The sequence below is a fragment of the Anser cygnoides genome, chromosome W, assembly GCF_040182565.1.
Source record: "Anser cygnoides isolate HZ-2024a breed goose chromosome W, Taihu_goose_T2T_genome, whole genome shotgun sequence".
Lineage (NCBI taxonomy): Eukaryota > Metazoa > Chordata > Aves > Anseriformes > Anatidae > Anser > Anser cygnoides.
The window spans coordinates 7,767,406-7,786,375 of NC_089911.1; the positions used below are offsets into that span (position 1 = coordinate 7,767,406).

At 65.9% G+C, this 18,970-nt stretch overlaps 1 protein-coding gene across 1 annotated transcript in view; it reads left to right on the forward strand.

Moving 5' to 3' along the window:
- Positions 1-18,970, forward strand: part of LOC136788585 (SH3 and multiple ankyrin repeat domains protein 1-like) — a 42,599-nt gene that overhangs the window by 1,269 nt on the left and 22,360 nt on the right. Inside the window, 21 exon segments of the mRNA XM_066987147.1 lie at positions 2,225-2,467; positions 3,922-4,125; positions 5,626-5,697; positions 6,584-6,691; positions 7,590-7,622; positions 7,625-7,655; positions 7,658-7,746; positions 8,688-8,697; positions 8,700-8,741; positions 8,744-8,758; positions 8,761-8,852; positions 9,686-9,802; positions 11,141-11,218; positions 11,305-11,371; positions 11,613-11,651; positions 11,654-11,727; positions 11,729-11,883; positions 13,311-13,480; positions 14,953-14,964; positions 14,967-15,065; positions 15,492-15,567. Coding sequence (XP_066843248.1) covers positions 2,252-2,467; positions 3,922-4,125; positions 5,626-5,697; positions 6,584-6,691; positions 7,590-7,622; positions 7,625-7,655; positions 7,658-7,746; positions 8,688-8,697; positions 8,700-8,741; positions 8,744-8,758; positions 8,761-8,852; positions 9,686-9,802; positions 11,141-11,218; positions 11,305-11,371; positions 11,613-11,651; positions 11,654-11,727; positions 11,729-11,883; positions 13,311-13,480; positions 14,953-14,964; positions 14,967-15,065; positions 15,492-15,567 — 1,799 coding nt within the window. The 5' untranslated portion in view covers positions 2,225-2,251.

The following is an 18,970-nucleotide window of genomic DNA, read 5'->3' on the forward strand; positions in this document are numbered from 1 at the left end:
GCCTCGCACGGGGGGTGAGCGCCTTGCACGGGGGCTGCGGGCGCCTTGCACGGGGGCCGCGTGTGCCTTGCACGTGCCGGGGCGCCTTGCACGGGGGTGTGCGCGCTCACGTGTGCGCGGACGCCCGGTCCTGCAGCGCCCGACGGTCGCCATGGAAACGGCAAAGGAGCCTGGGAAAAAGCCCAGCACGGGGCCGGGCGTCGCACGAGCGCCGTGCACGGCCCCCTCGTGCTTGCACACGCGCGTGCGGCCCTGCACAAAGGGTTGGTGCGTGCGCGTGCTCCCACACCCCGTCACCCCCGTGCACGCACGCATGGGTGCTCACCGTGTGTGCACACGCTTGCACACGCGTGCAGCCTTGCACCTGCACGCTCGCGCGTGTGCCCCCTGCACGCACACGCTAGCACACGCGTGCTCACTGTTGGTGCACGCGCTGCTACACGTGTGTTGGTGTGTACACCCGCTCACACGCGTGCACACCCTTGCAGGCGCGCGCTCCCTGTGCAGCCCCACACTTGCACACTGCTCCCTGGGGCTGCGCGTCCTCCACGCGCGTGCGCCGTTCGTGCACACGCGTTGTGCGCAGATGTGCGTGCTCCTCGTGCACACCCACCTTTGCACACACGCACCCTCCCTGTGCACGCACGTCCACGCTCACGGTGCACGCACACGTTGCACAGACACGCTCCATGTACGCGCACACGCACGCACCCTTGGTGCACAGCCTTGCACACGCACACACTTTTTGTGCGCGTGTTAGCACACAGCTGCTCCCCGTGCGCGCACACATGCTTGCACACACGTGTGCCTTTTATGTTGTTACACTTCCTCTCCGTGCATGCACACACTTGCACCTTTAATACACGTGCAAACACACCTGTTCTGTGCATGCACACACTTGCACATTTAATACACGTGCAAACACACCTGCTCTGTGCATGCACACGCTTGCACACGCCTGCACTTTGCACGCCCGTGCTAGCACGCTTGCTGGTGCACGCACACGCTTGCACACGCCTGCGCCTCGCACGCCCGCGGTGCTACCACGTTGCTCCCCGTGCATTCACACACACGTACCCTCCCCGCCCCAGCATGCTCACACGCGTGTGCTCCCTGCGCTTGCACACGCGCTCCCCCCCCCGTGCCCCCCGCCCCCCCCCAGGCTCCGCCACAACTGGTTCAAGGGCCCCCAAGGTCACGGCGCCGGCGCCGATCTGGGGCTGGCCCCCCGGGACGCGCCCCACTTCCCGCCACCAGAACTGGGGCGCGGGGCCGGGCGTGCGAGGGCGGGCGCGAGCGTGCGAGGGCCGGGCGGGGGCACGGGTGTGGGCGTGCAACGAGCGTGCCAGGGTGGGACCGGGGGGCCACACGGCGCTGCTCACCCCCCACCCCCCGGCTGTGTAAAAGAGCACCAAGGAACTGCCACGCACGTGCACGACCCCACGTGTGTGCACACGCGTGTGCAAGGGGGTGCAAGTGCACGGGTGCTGGGGGTGCTGGGGGTCCCCCGCCTCTGCCAACCCCCCCCCCCCCCAGCACCCTGACCCCCATCCCACCCCATCCTGGTGCAGCAAGCCCCTGCACCCCTATGTGTTTGCACACGCGTGTGCAAGCCTGTGGGTGCTGAGGAGCGGGTTGGGGGTGCTGGGGGGGGTTGGGGGTGCTGGGGGGATTTTGGGGTGCAGGGGGTCCCCCACTTTCCTCCCCTCCCCCTCCCCCAGCACCCTGACCCCATACGAGCCCCGTCCTGGGGCAGCGACCCTGTGCACACACACGCACCACAAGGTGTTTGCACACGCGTGTGCAAGGCTGTAGGTGCTGAGAGGGGACTTGGGGATTTTGGGGTGCAGGGGGGTCCCCCACCTTCCCCCCACCCCCCAGCAACCCTGACCCCATACGAGCCCCATCCTGGTGCAGCGACCCCGTGCACACGCACGTACCCCCACGTGTGCACACGCGTGTGCAAGCCTGTAGTGGCTAGGAGGGGGCTTTGGGGCTCTGGGGGGGATTTTGGGGGTGCACGGGGGGGGGTCCCCCAACTTCACCCCCCCCCCCAGCACCCTGACCCCATATGAGCCCCATCCTGGGGCAGCGCCCCCGTGCACCCCCCGCAGCCGTTTGCACACGCGCGTGCGACCCCTGCGGGTGCTGGGGGGCGCTCTGGGGGTGCCGAGGGGAGGTTTTGGGGTGCTGAGGGGGGTCCCCACCTGTGCCCCCCCCGCAGTGTGATGGTGCAGCGGGCGCCGGGAGCATGCCGCGCACGCCGGCCTCCAGCGAGGAGGAGGAGGGGCCGGGGCTCCGAGTACCCCGAGGGCGACTCGGACTCGGGGAGCTCCCGCGAGGGCCCCCCGGAGCCAACCCGGGGCCCCCCGGCCCCGAGGGGTCCCCCCCCGACCCCCCGGCCCCCGACGACGCCCACTTCAGCATGATGGTGTTCCGCATCGGCATCCCCGACCTGCACCAGACGGTGAGGGGGGGGGTCCCCAAAAATAGGGGGGGTCCCCCAAAATAAGGGGGGGGGGGCCAAAATAAGGGAGGGTCCCCAAAATAAGGGGGGGCCAAAATAAGGGGGGGTCCCCAAAATAAGGGGGAGTGTCTCAAAATAAGGGGGTGCCCATTAGGGGGAGAGTGCCCAAATATAGGGAGGGTGTCCCCCCAAACAGGAGGGGTCCATAATTGAGGGGGGTCCCCAAAATTATATGGGGTGTCCCCATAAATGGGGGGGGGGTCTCCCAAAATAGTGGGGGTCCCCATAAATGGGGTTGTTCCCCCCCCCAAATAGTGGAGGTCCCCATAAATGGGGTGTCCCCAAAAGTAGGGGCATCCCCCAAAACATGAGGGGTGCCCATTCCCAGGACCCCCCACGGGTACATTTATGGGGGGTCCCCATCCCCAAGACCCCCCCATGTGTCCATTTAGTGGTGTCCCCATCCCCCCAACATTTCACCTCCCCACTTTGGGGTGGGGTTATGGGAGGGCTCCCCATGCCCAAGACCCCCCATGGGTACATTTAGGGGGGGTCCCCATCCCCAAGACCCCCCCCATGTGTCCATTTAGGGGTGTCCTCATTCCCCCAACATTTCATCTCCCCACTTTGGGGTGGGGATGTGGGGGGCTCCCCCTTCCCAGGACTCTCTATGGGTACATTTGGGACAGTTCCCACCCCCAAGACCCACCATGGGTACATTTAGGGGGGTCCCCACTTCCAGGACCCCCCCATGGGTACATTTAGGGGGGTGTCCCCATCCCCCCAACATTTCACCTCCCCATTTTGGGGTGGGGTTATGGGGGGGCTCCCCATTCCCAGGACCCCCACAGGTCCATTTGGGAGGGTCCCCACTTCCAAGACCCCCCCCCATGTGTCCATTTAGGGGTGTCCCCATCCCCCAACATTTCACCTCCCCATTTTGGGGTGGGGTTATGGGGGGGCTCCCCATTCCCAAGACCCCCCATGGGTACATTTGGGAGGGGTCCCCATCCCCAAGACCCCCCCCCCCAGGTACATTTAGGGGGGCTCCCCATCCCCAAGACCCCCCATGGGTACATTTGGGGGTCCCCATCCCCAAGGCCCCCACCCAGGTACATTTAGGGGGGGGGTCCCCATCCCCAAGACCCCCCCATGTGTCCATTTAGGGGTGTTCCCATTCCCAACATTTCACCTCCCCACTTTGGGGTGGGGTTATGGGGGCTCCCCATTCCCAAGACCCCCCATGGGTACATCTGGGGGCTCCCATCCCCAAGACCCCCCCATGTGTCCATTTAGTGGTGTCCCCCACCCCCAACGTCTCCCCTCCCCACTTCGGGACCTTCCCAAGCCTCCCCGTGTCCCCCACCCGGAGGCCGCCCTCCCCTCATTATTTCAGGGGGGTCCGCCGCCGTGTGCAACCCCCCCTAATTTTTAACCCCCCCCCCCCCCCCCAGAAGTGCCTGCGCTTCGACCCGGGGGCGGCGGTGTGGGCGGCCAAGCAGCAGGTGCTGTGCACGCTGACCGAGGGCCTCCACGACGGCCTCAACTACGGCCTCTTCCAGCCGGCCGCCGCCGGCCGCGACGCCAAGTTCCTGGACGAGGAGCGGCCGCTGCGCGACTACCCGCAGAGCTTCGAGCAGGGCGTGCCCTACCTCGAGGTGGGCGGGGCCTCGAGGGGTGGGCGGGGCCTCGAGGGGGCGGGGCTTGAGGGGGCGGGGCCTCGAGGGGGTGGGGCCTCGAGGGGGTGGGGCCTCGAGGGGTGGGGGTAGAAGGGGTGGGGGTGGGGAGTGGGAGGGGGACTGGGGGCGTGGGAAGGGCGTGGCCTACCTCGAGGTGGGCGGGGCTTAAGGGGGAGGGGCTTAAGGGGGTGGGGCCTCAGGGGTGGGGCCTCGAGGGGTGGGGGTAGAAGGGGTGGGGTTGGGGAGTGGGAGGGGGTCTGGGGGCGTGGGAGGGGGTCTGGGGGCGTGGGATGGGTGTGGCCTACCTCGAGGTGGGCGGGGCTTAGAGGGGGAGGGGCTTGGGGCGGGGCTTAAGGGGGCGGGGCATCGAGGGGGTGGGGCCTCGAGGGGTGGGGGTAGAAGGGGTGGGGTTGAGGAATGGGATGGGGTATGGGGGCGTGGGATGGGCGTGGCCTACCTTAAGGTGGGCGGAGCTTAGAGGGGGCGGGGCCATAGGGGGCGGGGCTTGAAGGGGTGGGGCCTCGAGGGGTGGGGCGTCAAGGGGTGTGGGTAGAAGGGGTGGGGTTGGGGAGTGGGAGGGGGTCTGGGGGTGTGGGAGGGGTCTGGGGGCGTGGGATGGGCGTGGCCTACCTCGAGGTGGGCGGGGCTTAGAGGGGCGGGGCCTCGAGGGGGTGGGGCCTCGAGGGGTGGGGGTAGAAGGGGTGGGGGTTGGGGAGTGGGAGGGGGTCTGGGGGCGTGGGAAGGGCGTGGCCTACCTCGGGAGGTGGGCGGGGCTTGAGGGGGCGGGGCCTCGGGAGGGGGCGGGGCTTAGAGGGGCGGGGCCTCGAGGGGGTGGGGCCTCGAGGGGTGGGGGTAGAAGGGGTGGGGTTGGGGAGTGGGAGGGGGTCTGGGGGCGTGGGAAGGGCGTGGCCTACCTCGAGGTGGGCGGGGCTTGAGGGGGCGGGGCCTCGGGAGGGGGCGGGGCTTGGGGGCGGGGCCTCGAGGGGGTGGGGCCTCGAGGGGTGGGGGTGTAAAGGGTGGGGTTGGGGATTGAGGTGGGCGTGGCTCTGGGGTCTTGGGATGGGCGTGGTCTGTGGCGATGTGGGCGGGGCTAGAGGTGGGCGGGGCCTCTGACAGGACCAAGGGGGCGTGGACAAAATGGGTGGGGCTCGGGGGGAACAAAAACGGTGGGTGTGGCCTGGGGAGGGGCAAAGGGGCGGGGTCACCCCAGGGAGATGGGAGGGGCCTGAGAGGGTGTGGCCGTGGCCCTGCAATAGACCACGCCCTCCTCGAGCTCGTGGGCGGGGCTTGGAGCGGGGGGCGTGGCCTGCAGGGGGGCGTGGGTGGAGCCTGCGGGTGTGGCATGGGGTGAATGGGGGGGGCGTGGCCTTTGTTGGGGGCGTGTCCCTCCCGGTGGGCGTGTCCGGGGGGGGGGCGTGGCCTTCTTGGGGGCGTGTCCCCGGCGAGGGGGGCGTGCCCCGCGCTGACCCCGCCCCCCAGTTCCGGTACAAGACGCGGGTGTACAAGCAGACCAACCTGGACGAGAAGCAGCTGGCCAAGCTGCACACCAAGGTGGGCCCCGCCCACCGACACGTGGCCACGCCCCCTCCTCTGACCACGCCCCCCCTCCTCGGGGGACACGCCCCCCGCCACGTGGCCACGCCCCCCGCCACGTGGCCACGCCCCCGCCACGTGGCCACGCCCCCCGCCACGTGGCCACGCCCCCCCGCCACGTGGCCACGCCCCCCGCCACGTGGCCACGCCCCCTGCATGGCTCGCCCGTAGGCGGTGGGCTCTCGTGGTGGCCCCATGTCCCGCGGTGTTCCCACGGCCCCCCCATGACCCCACGGGTCCCCCCCAGTGGCCCCAGTGTCCCCCCGTGTCCCCAGGGCCCCCCAGTGTCCCCAGTGTCCCCCCAGTGTCCCCGCACCCCACGGTGTCCCCCTTGTCCCCCCACACCCCTTATGCCCCTACAACCCTCTCGGTGTCCCCCACGTCCCCGTGTCCCCTGGTGTCCCCTCAGCTGTCCCCATGGCCCTGTGCCCCCCCGGTACCCCACATCCCCATGTCCCCTCAGTGTCCCCATGGCCCCATGCCCCCCCGGTGACCCCACGTCCCCTGGTGACCCCTGTCCCCCCGGTGTCCCCATGGCCCCATGCCCGCCCTTGACCCCACATCCCCTGGTGACCCCTGTCCCGCCCCCATAGCCCCATATCCCCCCGGTGTCCCCATGTCCCCTCGGTGACCCCACATCCCCCGGTGTCCCCCTGCCCTCCCAACGGCCCCGTATCCCCGCCGGTGTCCCCATGTCCCCAAGCTCTCCCCATGGCCCCACGTCCCCCAGCGTCCCCGCGTCCCCTGGTGGCCCCGTGGCCCCGTATCCCCCCCCGCTGCCCTCACGTCCCCGAGCTCTCCCCGTGACCCCACGTCCCCACGTCCCCGGTGTCCCCCCCCCCAGACGGGGCTGCGCAAGTTCCTGGACTACGTGCAGCACGGCTCGGCCGAGAAGGTGGCGCGGCTGCTGGACCGCGGCCTCGACCCCAACTACCACGACTCCGACTCGGGGGTGAGTGTCCCCGTGTCCCCCTGTCCCCGTGTCCCCCTGTCCCCGTGTCCCCCTGTCCCCGTGTCCCCACATCCCCCTGTCCCCGCATCCCCAGTCCCGCGCCTTGGTGGCCGTGGCAGCCCAGCCCCGTGTCCCTGGTGAGGACGTGACGGCCCCGGTGGCACCCCTGGGATGTCCCTGAGCCCCTTGGGGACACCCCCGTATCCCTGGGGACACCCCTGGGATGTCCCCAAGCCCCTTGGGGACCTCCCTCTATCCCTGGGGACACCCCTGGGATGTCCCCGAGCCCCTTGGGGACACCCCTCTATCCCTGGGGACACCCCTGGGATGTCCCCGAGCCCCTTGGGGACACCCCCGTATCCCTGGGGACACCCCTGGGATGTCACTTATCCCCTTGGGGACACCCCACATACCCCTGGTGACGCCTCTGGGACGTCCCGTGTCCCCTTGGGGACATCTTCATGTCTCTGGGGACACCCCCAGGGTGTCCCTGAGACCCTTGGGGACAGCCCTATGTCCCTAGTGACACCCCCAGGGTGTCCCTAATCCCCCTGGGGACACCCCCACATCCCCGGTGACACCCCAGCGTGTCCCTTATCCCCTTGGGGACACCCCCATTCCCTTGGTAACACCCCTGGGATGTCCCCGAGCCCCTTGGGGACACCTCTGGGATGTCCCTTATCCCCTCGGGGCCACCCCCGCCTCCCCAGTGACACCCCAGGGTGCCCGTCACCCCCTCCCTGCCCGTGTCCCCATGTGCCCCACACCATCCCCGATGTCCCCAAGCCCCCCGCAGCCCCCCGCCCCATTACGCCACCGGCTCCCCCGCCCCGGTGGGAGTGCCCTCGGGTGACACCGGGTGACACCGGGTGACACCGGGTGACACCGGGTGCCCCCAGAGACGCCGCTGACGCTGGCGGCGCAGCGCGAGGGCCCGGGGAGGTGGAGATCATCCGGCTGCTGTGCCTGGGGGCGCCCACCTCGACTTCCGCGCCCGCGACGGCGCCACCGCGCTGCACCGCGCCGTCTGCACCCGCCGCTACCCCGCCCTGCTGGTACGCGGGGGGTGCATGGGCACCCATGGGTGGCGGGGACCCCTGGGTGTTGGGGACCCGTGGGTGTGTGGGAGGGCGCATGGGCACCCATGGGTGTCGGGGACCCCTGGGTGTTGGGGACCCGTGGGTGTGTGGGAGGGTGCACGGGCACCCATTGGTTTGCGTGGGCACCCATAAGTGTGCACAGGGCACCCATGGATGTGTGGGAGTGTGCACGGGCACCCATGGGTGGCAGGCACCCATGGGTCTGTAGGAGCATGCATGGGCACCCATCAGCTTGCGTGGGCACCCATAAGTGTGCACAGGCACCCATGGGTGTGTGGGAAGGGTGCACGGGCACCCATCAGCTTGCATGGGCAGCTGCAAGGATGCAGGGGCACCCCTGGGTGTGCATGGGCACCCGTGGGTGTGCATGGTGCTGTATGGGTGGGTGCTGGGCATGCACGGGGCTTGCACATGCATGGGTGCAGTGGGTGCAGGCGTGCAATGGGAGCTGGGTGCAATGGGCGCAACGGGTGCTGGGTGCACTGGGTGTAATGGGTGCAATGGGTGCCTGGTGCAATGGGTGCCGGTTGCAACAGGCACAATGGGCGCTGGGTGCAATGGGTGCTGGGTGCTGGATGCAATGGGTGCTGGGTGCCAGTTGCAATGGGTGCTGGGTGCAACGCATGCAAGGGGCACTGGGTGCAATGGGTGCTGGGTGCAATGGACGCAACGGGTGCCAGTTGCAATGGGTGCTGGGTGCAACGCATGCAAGGGGCACTGGGTGCAATGGGTGCTGGGTGCAATGGACACAACGGGTGCCAGGTGCAATGGGTGCTGGGTGCAGTGCGTGCAATGGGCACTGGGTGCAATGGGTGCAATGGGCACTGGGTGCTGGTTGCAATGGGTGCTGGGTGCCGGGAGCTGGGTGCCGCGCCCCCTGCAGCGCATCCCCGCAGGCGCTGCTGGACCTGGGGGCTCCCCCAACTACAAGGACCGCCGGGGGCTGACCCCCTGTACCACACGGCCATGGTGGGGGCGACCCCCGCTGCTGCGAGCTGCTGCTCTACAACCGCGCCCACATCGGCACCGTCGACGAGAACGGCTGGCAGGAGATCCACCAGGTCACCGCGTCCCCGCGTCCCCCTGTCCCCGTGTCCCCGTGTCCCCATGTCCCCGTGTCCCCGTGTCCCCGTGTCCCCGTGTCCCCGTGTCCCCCTGTCCCCGTGTCCCCGTGTCCCCGTGTCGCCATGTCCCTGTGTCCCCATATCATCCATGTCCCCATATCCTCCGTGTCCCCATACCCTTCATGTCCCCATGTCCTCCATGTCCCCCCATGTTCCCAATGGTCCCCCATGTCCCCCAGTGTCTCCCAGTGTCCCCATGTCCCCCAGTGTCCCCCAGCGTCCCCATGCTTCCCAGTGTCTTCCCCATCTCCCAATGTCCCCTCAACGTCACCATGTCCCCCAATGTCCCCAGTGTTCCCCCCATGTCCTCCAGTGCCCTCCCCATGTTCCTCAGTATCTCCCCCGTCACCCCCAGTGTCCCCCAATATCCCTGTGTCCCCCAATGTCCCCATGTCCCCAGCATCCCCCCCATGTTCCCCAGTATCTCCCCCATGGCCCCAGTATTTCCCCGATGTCCTCCTATCCCCCAGTGTCCCCCAATATCCTTGTGTCCCCCAGTGTCCCCAGTGTCTCCCGTGTGTTCCCTAGTATCTTACTCCATGGCCCCAGTGTCCCCCAATGTCCCTGTGTCTCCCAGTATCCCCCCAGCTCCCCCAGTGTCCCCCCCATGTTTCCCAGTATCTCCCCCATTGCCCCCAGTGTCTCCCCATGTCCTCGTGTCCCTCAGTGTCTCCCGGTGTCCCTGTGTCCCCCAGTGTCCCCGTGTCCCCAGCACCCCCCAAGCCCCCCGGCACGTCCCCGTGTCCCACGCCCCGTGTCCCCGTCCCCAGGCGTGCCAGCACGGGCACTCGCAGCACCTCGAGCACCTCCTCTTCTACGGGGCCGAGGCGGCGGCGCAGAACGCCTCGGGGAACACGGCGCTGCACATCTGCGCCCTCTACAACAAGGTGGGCGCGGGACGGGGACAGGGGGACAGGACTGGGACATGGGGACAGGGACATGGGGATAGGGACTTGGGGATGGGGACACAGGGATGGGGGATATGGGGACACGGGGTTGGTGGATATGGGGACAGGGACACAGGGAAGGGGACACAGGGATGGGGATGGGGACAGGGACGGGGACATGGGGACACGGGGACACGGGGATGGGGATGGGGACTGGGACATGGGGACAGGGATGGGGACGGGGACATGGGGATGGGGACATGGGGATGGGGACACAGGGATGGGGGATATGGGGACACGGGGTTGGTGGATATGGGGACAGGGACACAGGGAAGGGGACACAGGGATGGGGATGGGGACAAGGACGGGGACACGGGGACACGGAGACGGGGATGGGGACTGGGACATGGGGACAGGGATGGGGACGGGGACATGGGGATGGGGACTTGGGGATGGGGACATGGGGATGGGGACACAGGGATGGGGGATATGGGGACACGGGGTTGGTGGATATGGGGACAGAGACACAGGGACAGGGACACAGGGATGGGGATGGGGACAAGGACGGGGACACGGGGACACGGAGACGGGGATGGGGACTGGGACATGGGGACAGGGATGGGGACGGGGACATGGGGATGGGGACTGGCACATGGGGAGGGGAACAGGGACATGGGGATGGGGACGAGGGAATGGGGACACGGGGACGGGGACATGGGGATGGGGACATGGGGACGGGGGATATGTGGACACAGGGACAGGGGGATGGGGACACAGGGATGGGGACACAGGGATGGGGATGGGGACAGGGACGGGGACACAGGGATGGGGACACAGGGACGGGGACATGGGGACAGGGACGGGGACATGGAGACAGGGACTGGGACACGTGGACAGGGACATAGGGATGGGGATATGGGGGTGGGGACACGGGCACGGGGGATATGGGGACAGGGACACAAGGATGGGGACACAGGGATGGGGACGTGGGGACAGGGACTGGGACATGGGGACGGGGAACGGGGACATGGGGATGGGGAGGAGGGGATGGGGACACGGAGTGGGGACACGGGGATGGGGATGGGGACATGGGGACGGGGGAATATGTGGACAGGGACATGGGGACAGAGACTGGGATATGGGGATGGGGACACGGGGACGGGGGATTTGGGGACATGGGGAAATTGGGATGTGGGATATGGGAACATTGGGCTATGGGGATGTGGGACATGGGGACATGGGATACTGGGCCATGGGGGCCATGGGGCCATGGGATACTGGGACATGGGAGGACATGGGGACACGGGGCCATGGGGCCATGTGCCGTGCCACCCCCAGGAGAGCTGCGCCCGCATCCTGCTGTACCGCGGGGCCAACAAGGAGGTGAAGAACAACAGCGGGCAGACGCCCTTCCAGGTGGGACATGGGGACACGGCGGGGGGCAGGGACACGGCGAGGGGGGTGCGTGGGGACCCCCAGCTGAGTGTGTGTCCCCCCCCAAGGTGGCCGTCATCGCGGGGAACTTTGAGCTGGGGGAGCTGATCAAGAACCACCGGGACTCGGATGTGGGTGAGTGGGGGGAGCATGGGGACATTGGGGGGGGCGCTGGGGACACGGGGACATTGCGGGGGCGCTGGGGACACGGGGACATTGGGGGGCACTGGGGATATGGGGGGCATGGAGGATATGGGGGGCATGGGGGATATGGGGGGATATAGAGGGATGGGGAGGGACAGGGGAGCTATGGGGGGACATGGGACCCCCCTCCACCCATGGGTGCCCCCCCACCCATGGGTGCCCCCCATCCCAGTGCCGTTCCAGGAGAGCCCCCAGTTCGCGGGGCGTCGCCGGGAGGGGGCACGGGGGCGCTGCCCTTGCCCCAGCGCCTGCTGCGGGCCAACAGCGACGCCGGGGCGGGGGGCCCGAGTGGGCCCTGCGGGGTCCCCCCGGCGCCCCCCGGCCCCCCGCGCCCCCACGGGCACCCTGCGCAGCGCCAGCAGCCCCCGCGGGGCCCGCGCCCGCTCCCCTCCCGCGGCCGGCACCCCCGAGGAGCCCCGCAGGCAGCCCCGCGGGAGGCCCAGGTATGGGGGGGGGGGGCAGGGGGGACATGGGGGTGATGGGGGCGATGGGGACAGTGGGGTGATGGGGATGACGGGGGTGATGGGGATGAGGGAGATGAGGGGGATGAGGAGGAGGATGGAGATGAGGATGATGGAGACAATGGGGATGATGGGGATGATGGAGATGAGGATGATGAAGATGATGGGGATGATGGAGATGATAAGGATGAGGATGATGGGGACAATGGGGATGATGGAGATGATGGGGATGATGTGGATGATGGAGGCAATGAGGATAACGAGGATGATGGGGGTGATGGGGAAGATGGAGACAATGAGACTGACGGGGATGATGGAGATGATTAGGATGATGAAGATGATGGGGATGATGGAGACGACAGGGGTGATGGAGAATATGAGGATGAGGATGATGGGGACAATGGGGATGATGGAGACGATGGAGATGACGAGGATGATGGAGACAGTGAGGATGATGAGGATAATGAAGATGATGGGGATGGTGGAGATGATGAGGATGATGGGGATGATGGGCACAGTGGAGATGATGGAGACCATAGGGATGATGGGGATGATGGGGATGACGGAGACAATGGGGATGATTGTCTGGAGACAATGGAGATGATAGAGACGATGGGGATGATGGTGACAATGGAGATGATGGGGATGATGAGGATGATGGAGCTGATGAGGATGAGGGAGATGATGGGGCCGATGGGGACAAGGATGTTGAGGATGATGGGAACAAATGGCGATGATGAGGATGTTGGCGATGGTGGGGATGATGGGGATGATAGAAGTGATGGGGATGATGGGGACAATGGGGATGGTGGGGATATGGGGGATGATGGAGATGATGGGGATGATGGAGGACGATGGGGATGATGGGATAATAGAAATGATGAGGATATTGGGGTTGGTGGAGACCATGGGGATGATGGAGATGAGGTGATGGGGGTGATGGAGATGATAGAAATGATGGGGACAATGGGGATGATGGAGGCGATGAGGATATTGGGGATGATGGAGATGATGGAGATGATGGAGATGATGGGGATGATGGAGTAGATGATGATCATGATGACGGAGATCATAGAAATGATGGGGACAATGGGGATGATGGAGATGATGGAGATAATAAGGATGATGGAGATAATGGTGGGGATGATGAGGATATTGGGGACGATGGGGATGATGGGGATGATGGAGATGAGGTGATGGGGACGATGGAGATGATGGGGATGATGGAGACGATAGAAATGATGGGGACAATGAGGATGACAGAGGTGATGAGGATATTGGGGATGATGGAGATGATGGGGACGATGGAGACGATGAGGATGATGGGGACGATGCGGCCGACGGGGCCGCTGTGGGGCGGACGCCAACGGGGCCGCCGGCGCTGACGGGCCCCCCTGGTGCCCCCGCAGCTCGAGCGGGGGTGGCCGTGAGCCGGGCGCCCCCGGGGGCTCGCTGGGCCCGCGGGGCGTGAAGCGCAAGCTGTACTCGGCCGTGCCCGGCCGCTCCTTCCTGGCCGTGCGGCCCTACCAGGCGCAGGGCGAGGGCGAGCTCTCGCTCAGCAAGGGCGAGCGCATCAAGGGTAGGTGGGGGGCGCGGCGGGGTGGGGGCACCCAGGGGTGTATGGGGGGAGGGTGGGTGCCCAACGCCCGGGTGCGTGCGTTGGGTCGGGGGTTGGATGCCCCTAGGACCATTTTGGGTGGGTGTTGGGTGACCTGGGTGCATTTTGGGTGGGCGTTGGGTGACCCGGAGATATTTTGGGTGACCTGGGTGCATTTTGGGTGGGCGTTGGGTGCCCCGACACATGGGTGCGTGCGTTGGGTTGGGTGTTGGGTCCATTTTTAGGGTGAATTTTAGGTCCATTTGGGGTGGATGTTGGGTGACCTGGGTGCATTTTGGGTGGGCATTGGGTGACCTGGAGATATTTTGGGTGACCTGGGTGCATTTTGGGTGGGCGTTGGGTGCCCCAACACCCAGGTGCATGCATTGGGTTAGGTGTTGGGTGCCCCTAGGGCCATTTTGGGTGGATGTTGGGTGGCCCTGGTCCATTTTGGGTGGATGTTGGGTGCCCCTAGGTCGATTTTGGGTGAACATTGGGTGACCTGGGTGCATTTTGGGTGACCTGGGTCCATTTTGGGTGGGTGTTGGGCAACCTGGGTGCATTTTGGGTGGACGTTGGGTGCCCAACGCCCGGGTGCGTGCGTTGGGTTGGGTGTTGGGTGCGCCTGGGGCCATTTTGGGTGGGTGTTGGGTGACCTGGGTGCATTTTGGGTGGGCGTTGGGTGCCCCAACAGCTGGGTGCATGCATTGGGTTGGGTGTTGGGTGCCCCTAGGGCCATTTTGGGTGGATGTTGGGTGGCCCTAGGTCCATTTTGGGTGGATGTTGGGTGCCCCTGGGTCGATTTTGGGTGAACATTGGGTGACCTGGGTGCATTTTGGGTGGACCTGGGTCCATTTTGGGTGGGTGTTGTGTGACCTGGGTGCATTTTGGGTGGGCGTTGGGTGCCCCAACACCTGGGTGTATGCATTGGGTTGGGTGTTGGGAGCCCCTGGTTGCATTTTGGGTGGACGTTGGGTGCCCCTTGGTCCATTTTGGGTGCACATTGGGTGACCTGGGTGCATTTTGGGTGGACGTTGGGTGCCCCTCGGTCCATTTTGGGTGCACGTTGGGTGACCTGGGTGCATTTTGGGTGGACGTTGGGCAGCCTGGGTGCATTTTGGGTGGGCATTGGGTGCCCCAACAGCTGAGTGCATGCATGTTGGGTTGGGTGTTGGGTGCCCCGGGTCCATTTTGGGTGGATCTTGGGTGCCCCTGGGTGCATTTTGGGTGCCCCCGGGTGCATTTTGGGTGGGCATTGGGTGCCCCTGGGTCCATTCTGTGGGTTTTTGGGTGCCCTGGGCACTTGGGTCCGTTTTGGGGGAACGACCCTGGGTGCTTGGGTGCATGCAGTGGGGTGGGGGGATTTAGGGGTGTGGGGAGGGGGTTAGGGGTGCGGGGGGGGTCTGGGGGTGCTGTGCCCCCCCCCAACCCCCCCCCCCGTCTTTTTTCCACAGTGCTCAGCGTGGGCGAGGGGGGTTCTGGGAGGGGCAGGCGCGGGGCCGCGTGGGCTGGTTCCCCTCCGAGTGCGTCGAGGAGGTGCCCGCGCGCACCCCCGAAGGCAAGGCAGGTACGGCCCCACAACCCCCCCCCCCCCCAAAAAAAACAACCCCGGACCCCTAAATGGGACCCATAGGGAAGGGGACGTGGGGGGCAAAACCTAGAGCCTGAACGGGACCCCCAAACGGGACCCCCAACCTTGCCCCCCCCCCCCCCAAATGGGACCCCAAACTTTTGCCCCCAAATGGGACCCATCGCCTGGGGGGGGGGGTCCCCAAAACGGAGCCCTGCATGAGACCCCCCCCCCAATATGTGCCCCCTCCCCCAACGGAACCCCCCACCCCCCAATTCCTCCCTCCCGTAAAACACCCCCAGAGCCCCCAAACTGCCCCAAACTCCCCCCATTTTGGGCTGCCCCCCCGCCCCTCTCCCCGGATCCACCCCCCCAGTTTGGGGGTGCCGGGGCCCCCCCGACCCCGGTGCCCCCCCCCCCCAGAGAGCCGCAGCGACAAAGCCAAGCGCCTCTTCCGCCACTACACCGTGGGCTCCTACGACAGCTTCGACGCCCCCAGGTGAGGCCCCCCCGCACCCCAAAACCCCCCAGCCCTCCCCAGGACCCTCCCCAACCCCGAGTCCCCCCCCACTTGTCCCCAAAACGCCCCAAATCAGCCCCATAAGCCATGAAATCGCCCCCAAATGCTCCCCACAAGTCTCAATGCCCCCCCCCCCCCCCCCAAAGTGTCCCCCAACCCCAAATCCCCCCAAATTCACCCCAAATCCTCCAAAATGCTCCCACCCCCCAAGAGCTTCAGCCCTCCCAAATCCCCCTATGCCCCCAAATCCCCTTAAATCGCCCCAAACACCCCCAGGATGTCCCAAGTCCCCCCAGCACCCCCAAAACCCCAAATCACTGCTAAATCCCCCCAGAACAGCCCCAAACCCCCAACCCCACCCAAAACACCCCAAATGCCCCCAAAACACCCCAAATGCCCCCAAAACGCCCCAAATGCCCCCAAAATGCCCCAAATCCCCCCAAAGAGTCCGAATCCACCAAAATCCACCCAAAACGCTTCAAATCCCCAAACGTCCCCAGTCTCCTGGAAACGCCCCGAAGCTCCTCAAACCTCCCTAAATGCACCCAGAACGCCCCAAATTTACCCCAAAGTCCCCAAATCTACCGAAAGCACCCCAAATCCGCCTAAGACGTCCCAAATCCACCCAAATCACCCCAAGTTCCCCCAAACCCTCCAAATCCACCCACTCTAAATGCCCCCAAACACCCCAAAACCTTGAAGTTCACCCAAAGTCAGTTCACCCAAAGTCCCCCAAACAATCCAAAACGCCCTAAATCCCCCAAAAAGCACCAAAACCACTCCGAATCCCCCCAAATCCCCCAAATCCTCTCCAAGCACCCCAAATCCCCCTAAATCACGCCAAAACATCGCAATTTTCCCCAAACCCTCCAAACCCCTCCAACCGCCCCCAATGCCCCCAAACCACCCCAAATGGCCCCAATCCACCCCAAACGCCCCAAATCCCCCCAAATTCCCCCCCAAGCACTCTACAAGGCCTAAATCCTCCATAATCCACCCCAAATCCTTCATAATCCACCCCAAATCCTCCGTAATCCACCCCAAACACCCCAAATCCACCCCAAACACCCCAAATCCGCCCCAAACACCCCAAATCCGCCCCAAACACCCCAAGTCCCCCCTTACCCCCTCAAAACACCCCAAATCCCCTCAAAATGCCCCAAATCCCTCAAAAGACCCCAAACCCACCCAAACCAACCCAAACGCCCCAAGTCCCCTCAGAACACCCCAAATGCCCCCGATCACCCCAAATCCCCCACCCCACCCCTCCCTGTGCCCCTCCCCCTCCGGCTGTGGGGGAGGGGCTCCCCTGGGTCCTGTCCTGGTTCCTCCCCCCCCCGCCCCCCCATGTCCCTCCCCTCCCCCACCCCACCCCCTCCCCGTCCCACTTTGGCGGCTTCGGGGCGCGGCGGCGGCTTCGGGGCGCTGGGGGGGGGCCGGGGGCACCCATGGGTGCTGTGGGACCCCCCGGCCGGCGCCATGGGGCCGGAGGAGCCGGGGTGAGTTGGGGGGCTGGGGGGGAGGGGGAGGGGGGCAGCTGGGGGGGCTGGGGCGGTTATGGGGCAATTGCATGGGGGGCAGTTATGGGGCCGGAGGGGTCTGTGGGGCGGCTGCTTGTGGGGCGCTGTGGGGCTGGGGGGGCAGTTGTGGGGCTGGGGGTCTACGGGCAGCTGCTTGGGGGTGTTACGGGGCTGGGGGGCAGTTATGGGGCTGGGGGGGCAGTTATGGGGCTGGGGGGGCAGTTGTGGGGCTGGGGGATCTATGGGGCAGCTGCTTGTGGGTGTTATGGGGCAGTTATGGGGCAGGAGGGTCTATGGGGCAGCTGCTTGTGGGGCTGGGGGGCAGTTATGGGGCTGGGGGACCTATGGGGCAGCTGCTTGTGGGGCTGGGGGGCAGTTATGGGGCTGGGGGGTCTATGGGGCAGTTGCTTGTGGGGGCCAGGGGGGCAGTTATGGGGCTGGGGGGTAATTGCTTGGCTGGGGGGCAGTTGGGCTGTGGGGCTGGGGGATCTGTGGGGCAGGAGCTTATGGGGCAGTTGTGGGGCTGGGGGGGGGGCACTTGTGCAGGTTGGGGGGGATTTGGGGGCTGGGGGCCACGGGGTGGTCGTGGGGCAGCCGGGGGGGGGCTGCGTGTGAGTGCGTGTGCGTGTGCCCCACACGCGTGTGCCGTCCCGTGTCCCCGTGCACGCGCGCGGCACCGGGTGTCCTCGTGCGAATCCCTCGTGTGTATCCCCGTGCAAATCCCCGCGCAACCCCTTGTGTAAATCCCTCGTGCGAAGCATCGTGCAAAAACCCTCGTGCAAAACGGCCGTGCAGATCCCCGTGCGAAACCCTCGTGCAAATCATTCGTGCAAACCCCTCGTGCAAAACCATTGTGTAAATCCCCGTGCAAATCCCCATGTGCAAATACCCTCGTGCAAATCCCTGTGCACATCCCCGTGCAAAATCCCCGTGCAAATCCCCGTGCAAATCCCCGTGCGAGCCCTTGTGCCACGATAGGGTCGCGGTGCTGGATTTTGGGTGCTCAGGGTGCATTTTAGGGTGCCCCAGTGGTGCTGAACTGGGTGCTGGTGCCGTACTGGTGCCACACTGGTGCTGTACTGGTGCTGTATTGGGTATTGTGAGGGTGCTGGAGCTGTACTGGTGTCGTACTGGTGCCATACTGGTGCCATACTGGTGCTGTGAGAGTGCTGGAGCTGTACTGGTGCTGTACTGGGTGCTGTACTGGGTGCTGTACTGGGTGTTGGAGCTGTACTGGTTCCATACTGGGTGCTGTACTGGTGCTGCACTGGTATTGTTCTGGGGTGCTGATGCTGTACTGGTGCTGTACTGGTATTGTTCTGGGGGTGCTGGTGCTGTACTGGTGCTGTACTGGTGTTCTGGAGGTGCTGTACTGGTGCCACACTGGGTGCCATGCTGGGTGCTGATGCTCTACTGGTCCCTTACTGGTGTTGTACTGGTCTCTCACTGAGTGCCATACTGATGCCATGCTGGTCCTAGGCAGGTCCTGTACTGGTCCCATACTGGTCCATACTGGTCCCACACTAGGTGCCATACTGGTGCCAGACCGGTCCCATACTGGGTGCTGTACTGGTGCCATGCTTGTCCTGTACTTGTCCTGTACATGTCCCATACTGGTCCCATACTGGTCCTGTACTGGTCCCACACCAGTCCCATACTGGTCCCACACCAGTCCCACCCACGTCCTGTACCAATCCCATACTGGTCTCACCCCAGTCCCATACTGGTCCCTCCCCAGGCGTGTGTCCCCCCTCTCCCCCCTTCCCCCACTCCCATACTGGTCCCACACCAGGTGCCATCCCAGTCCCCTACTGGTCCCATCCTAGTTAGCCCCCAGTCCCATCCCAGTCCCCTACCGGTCC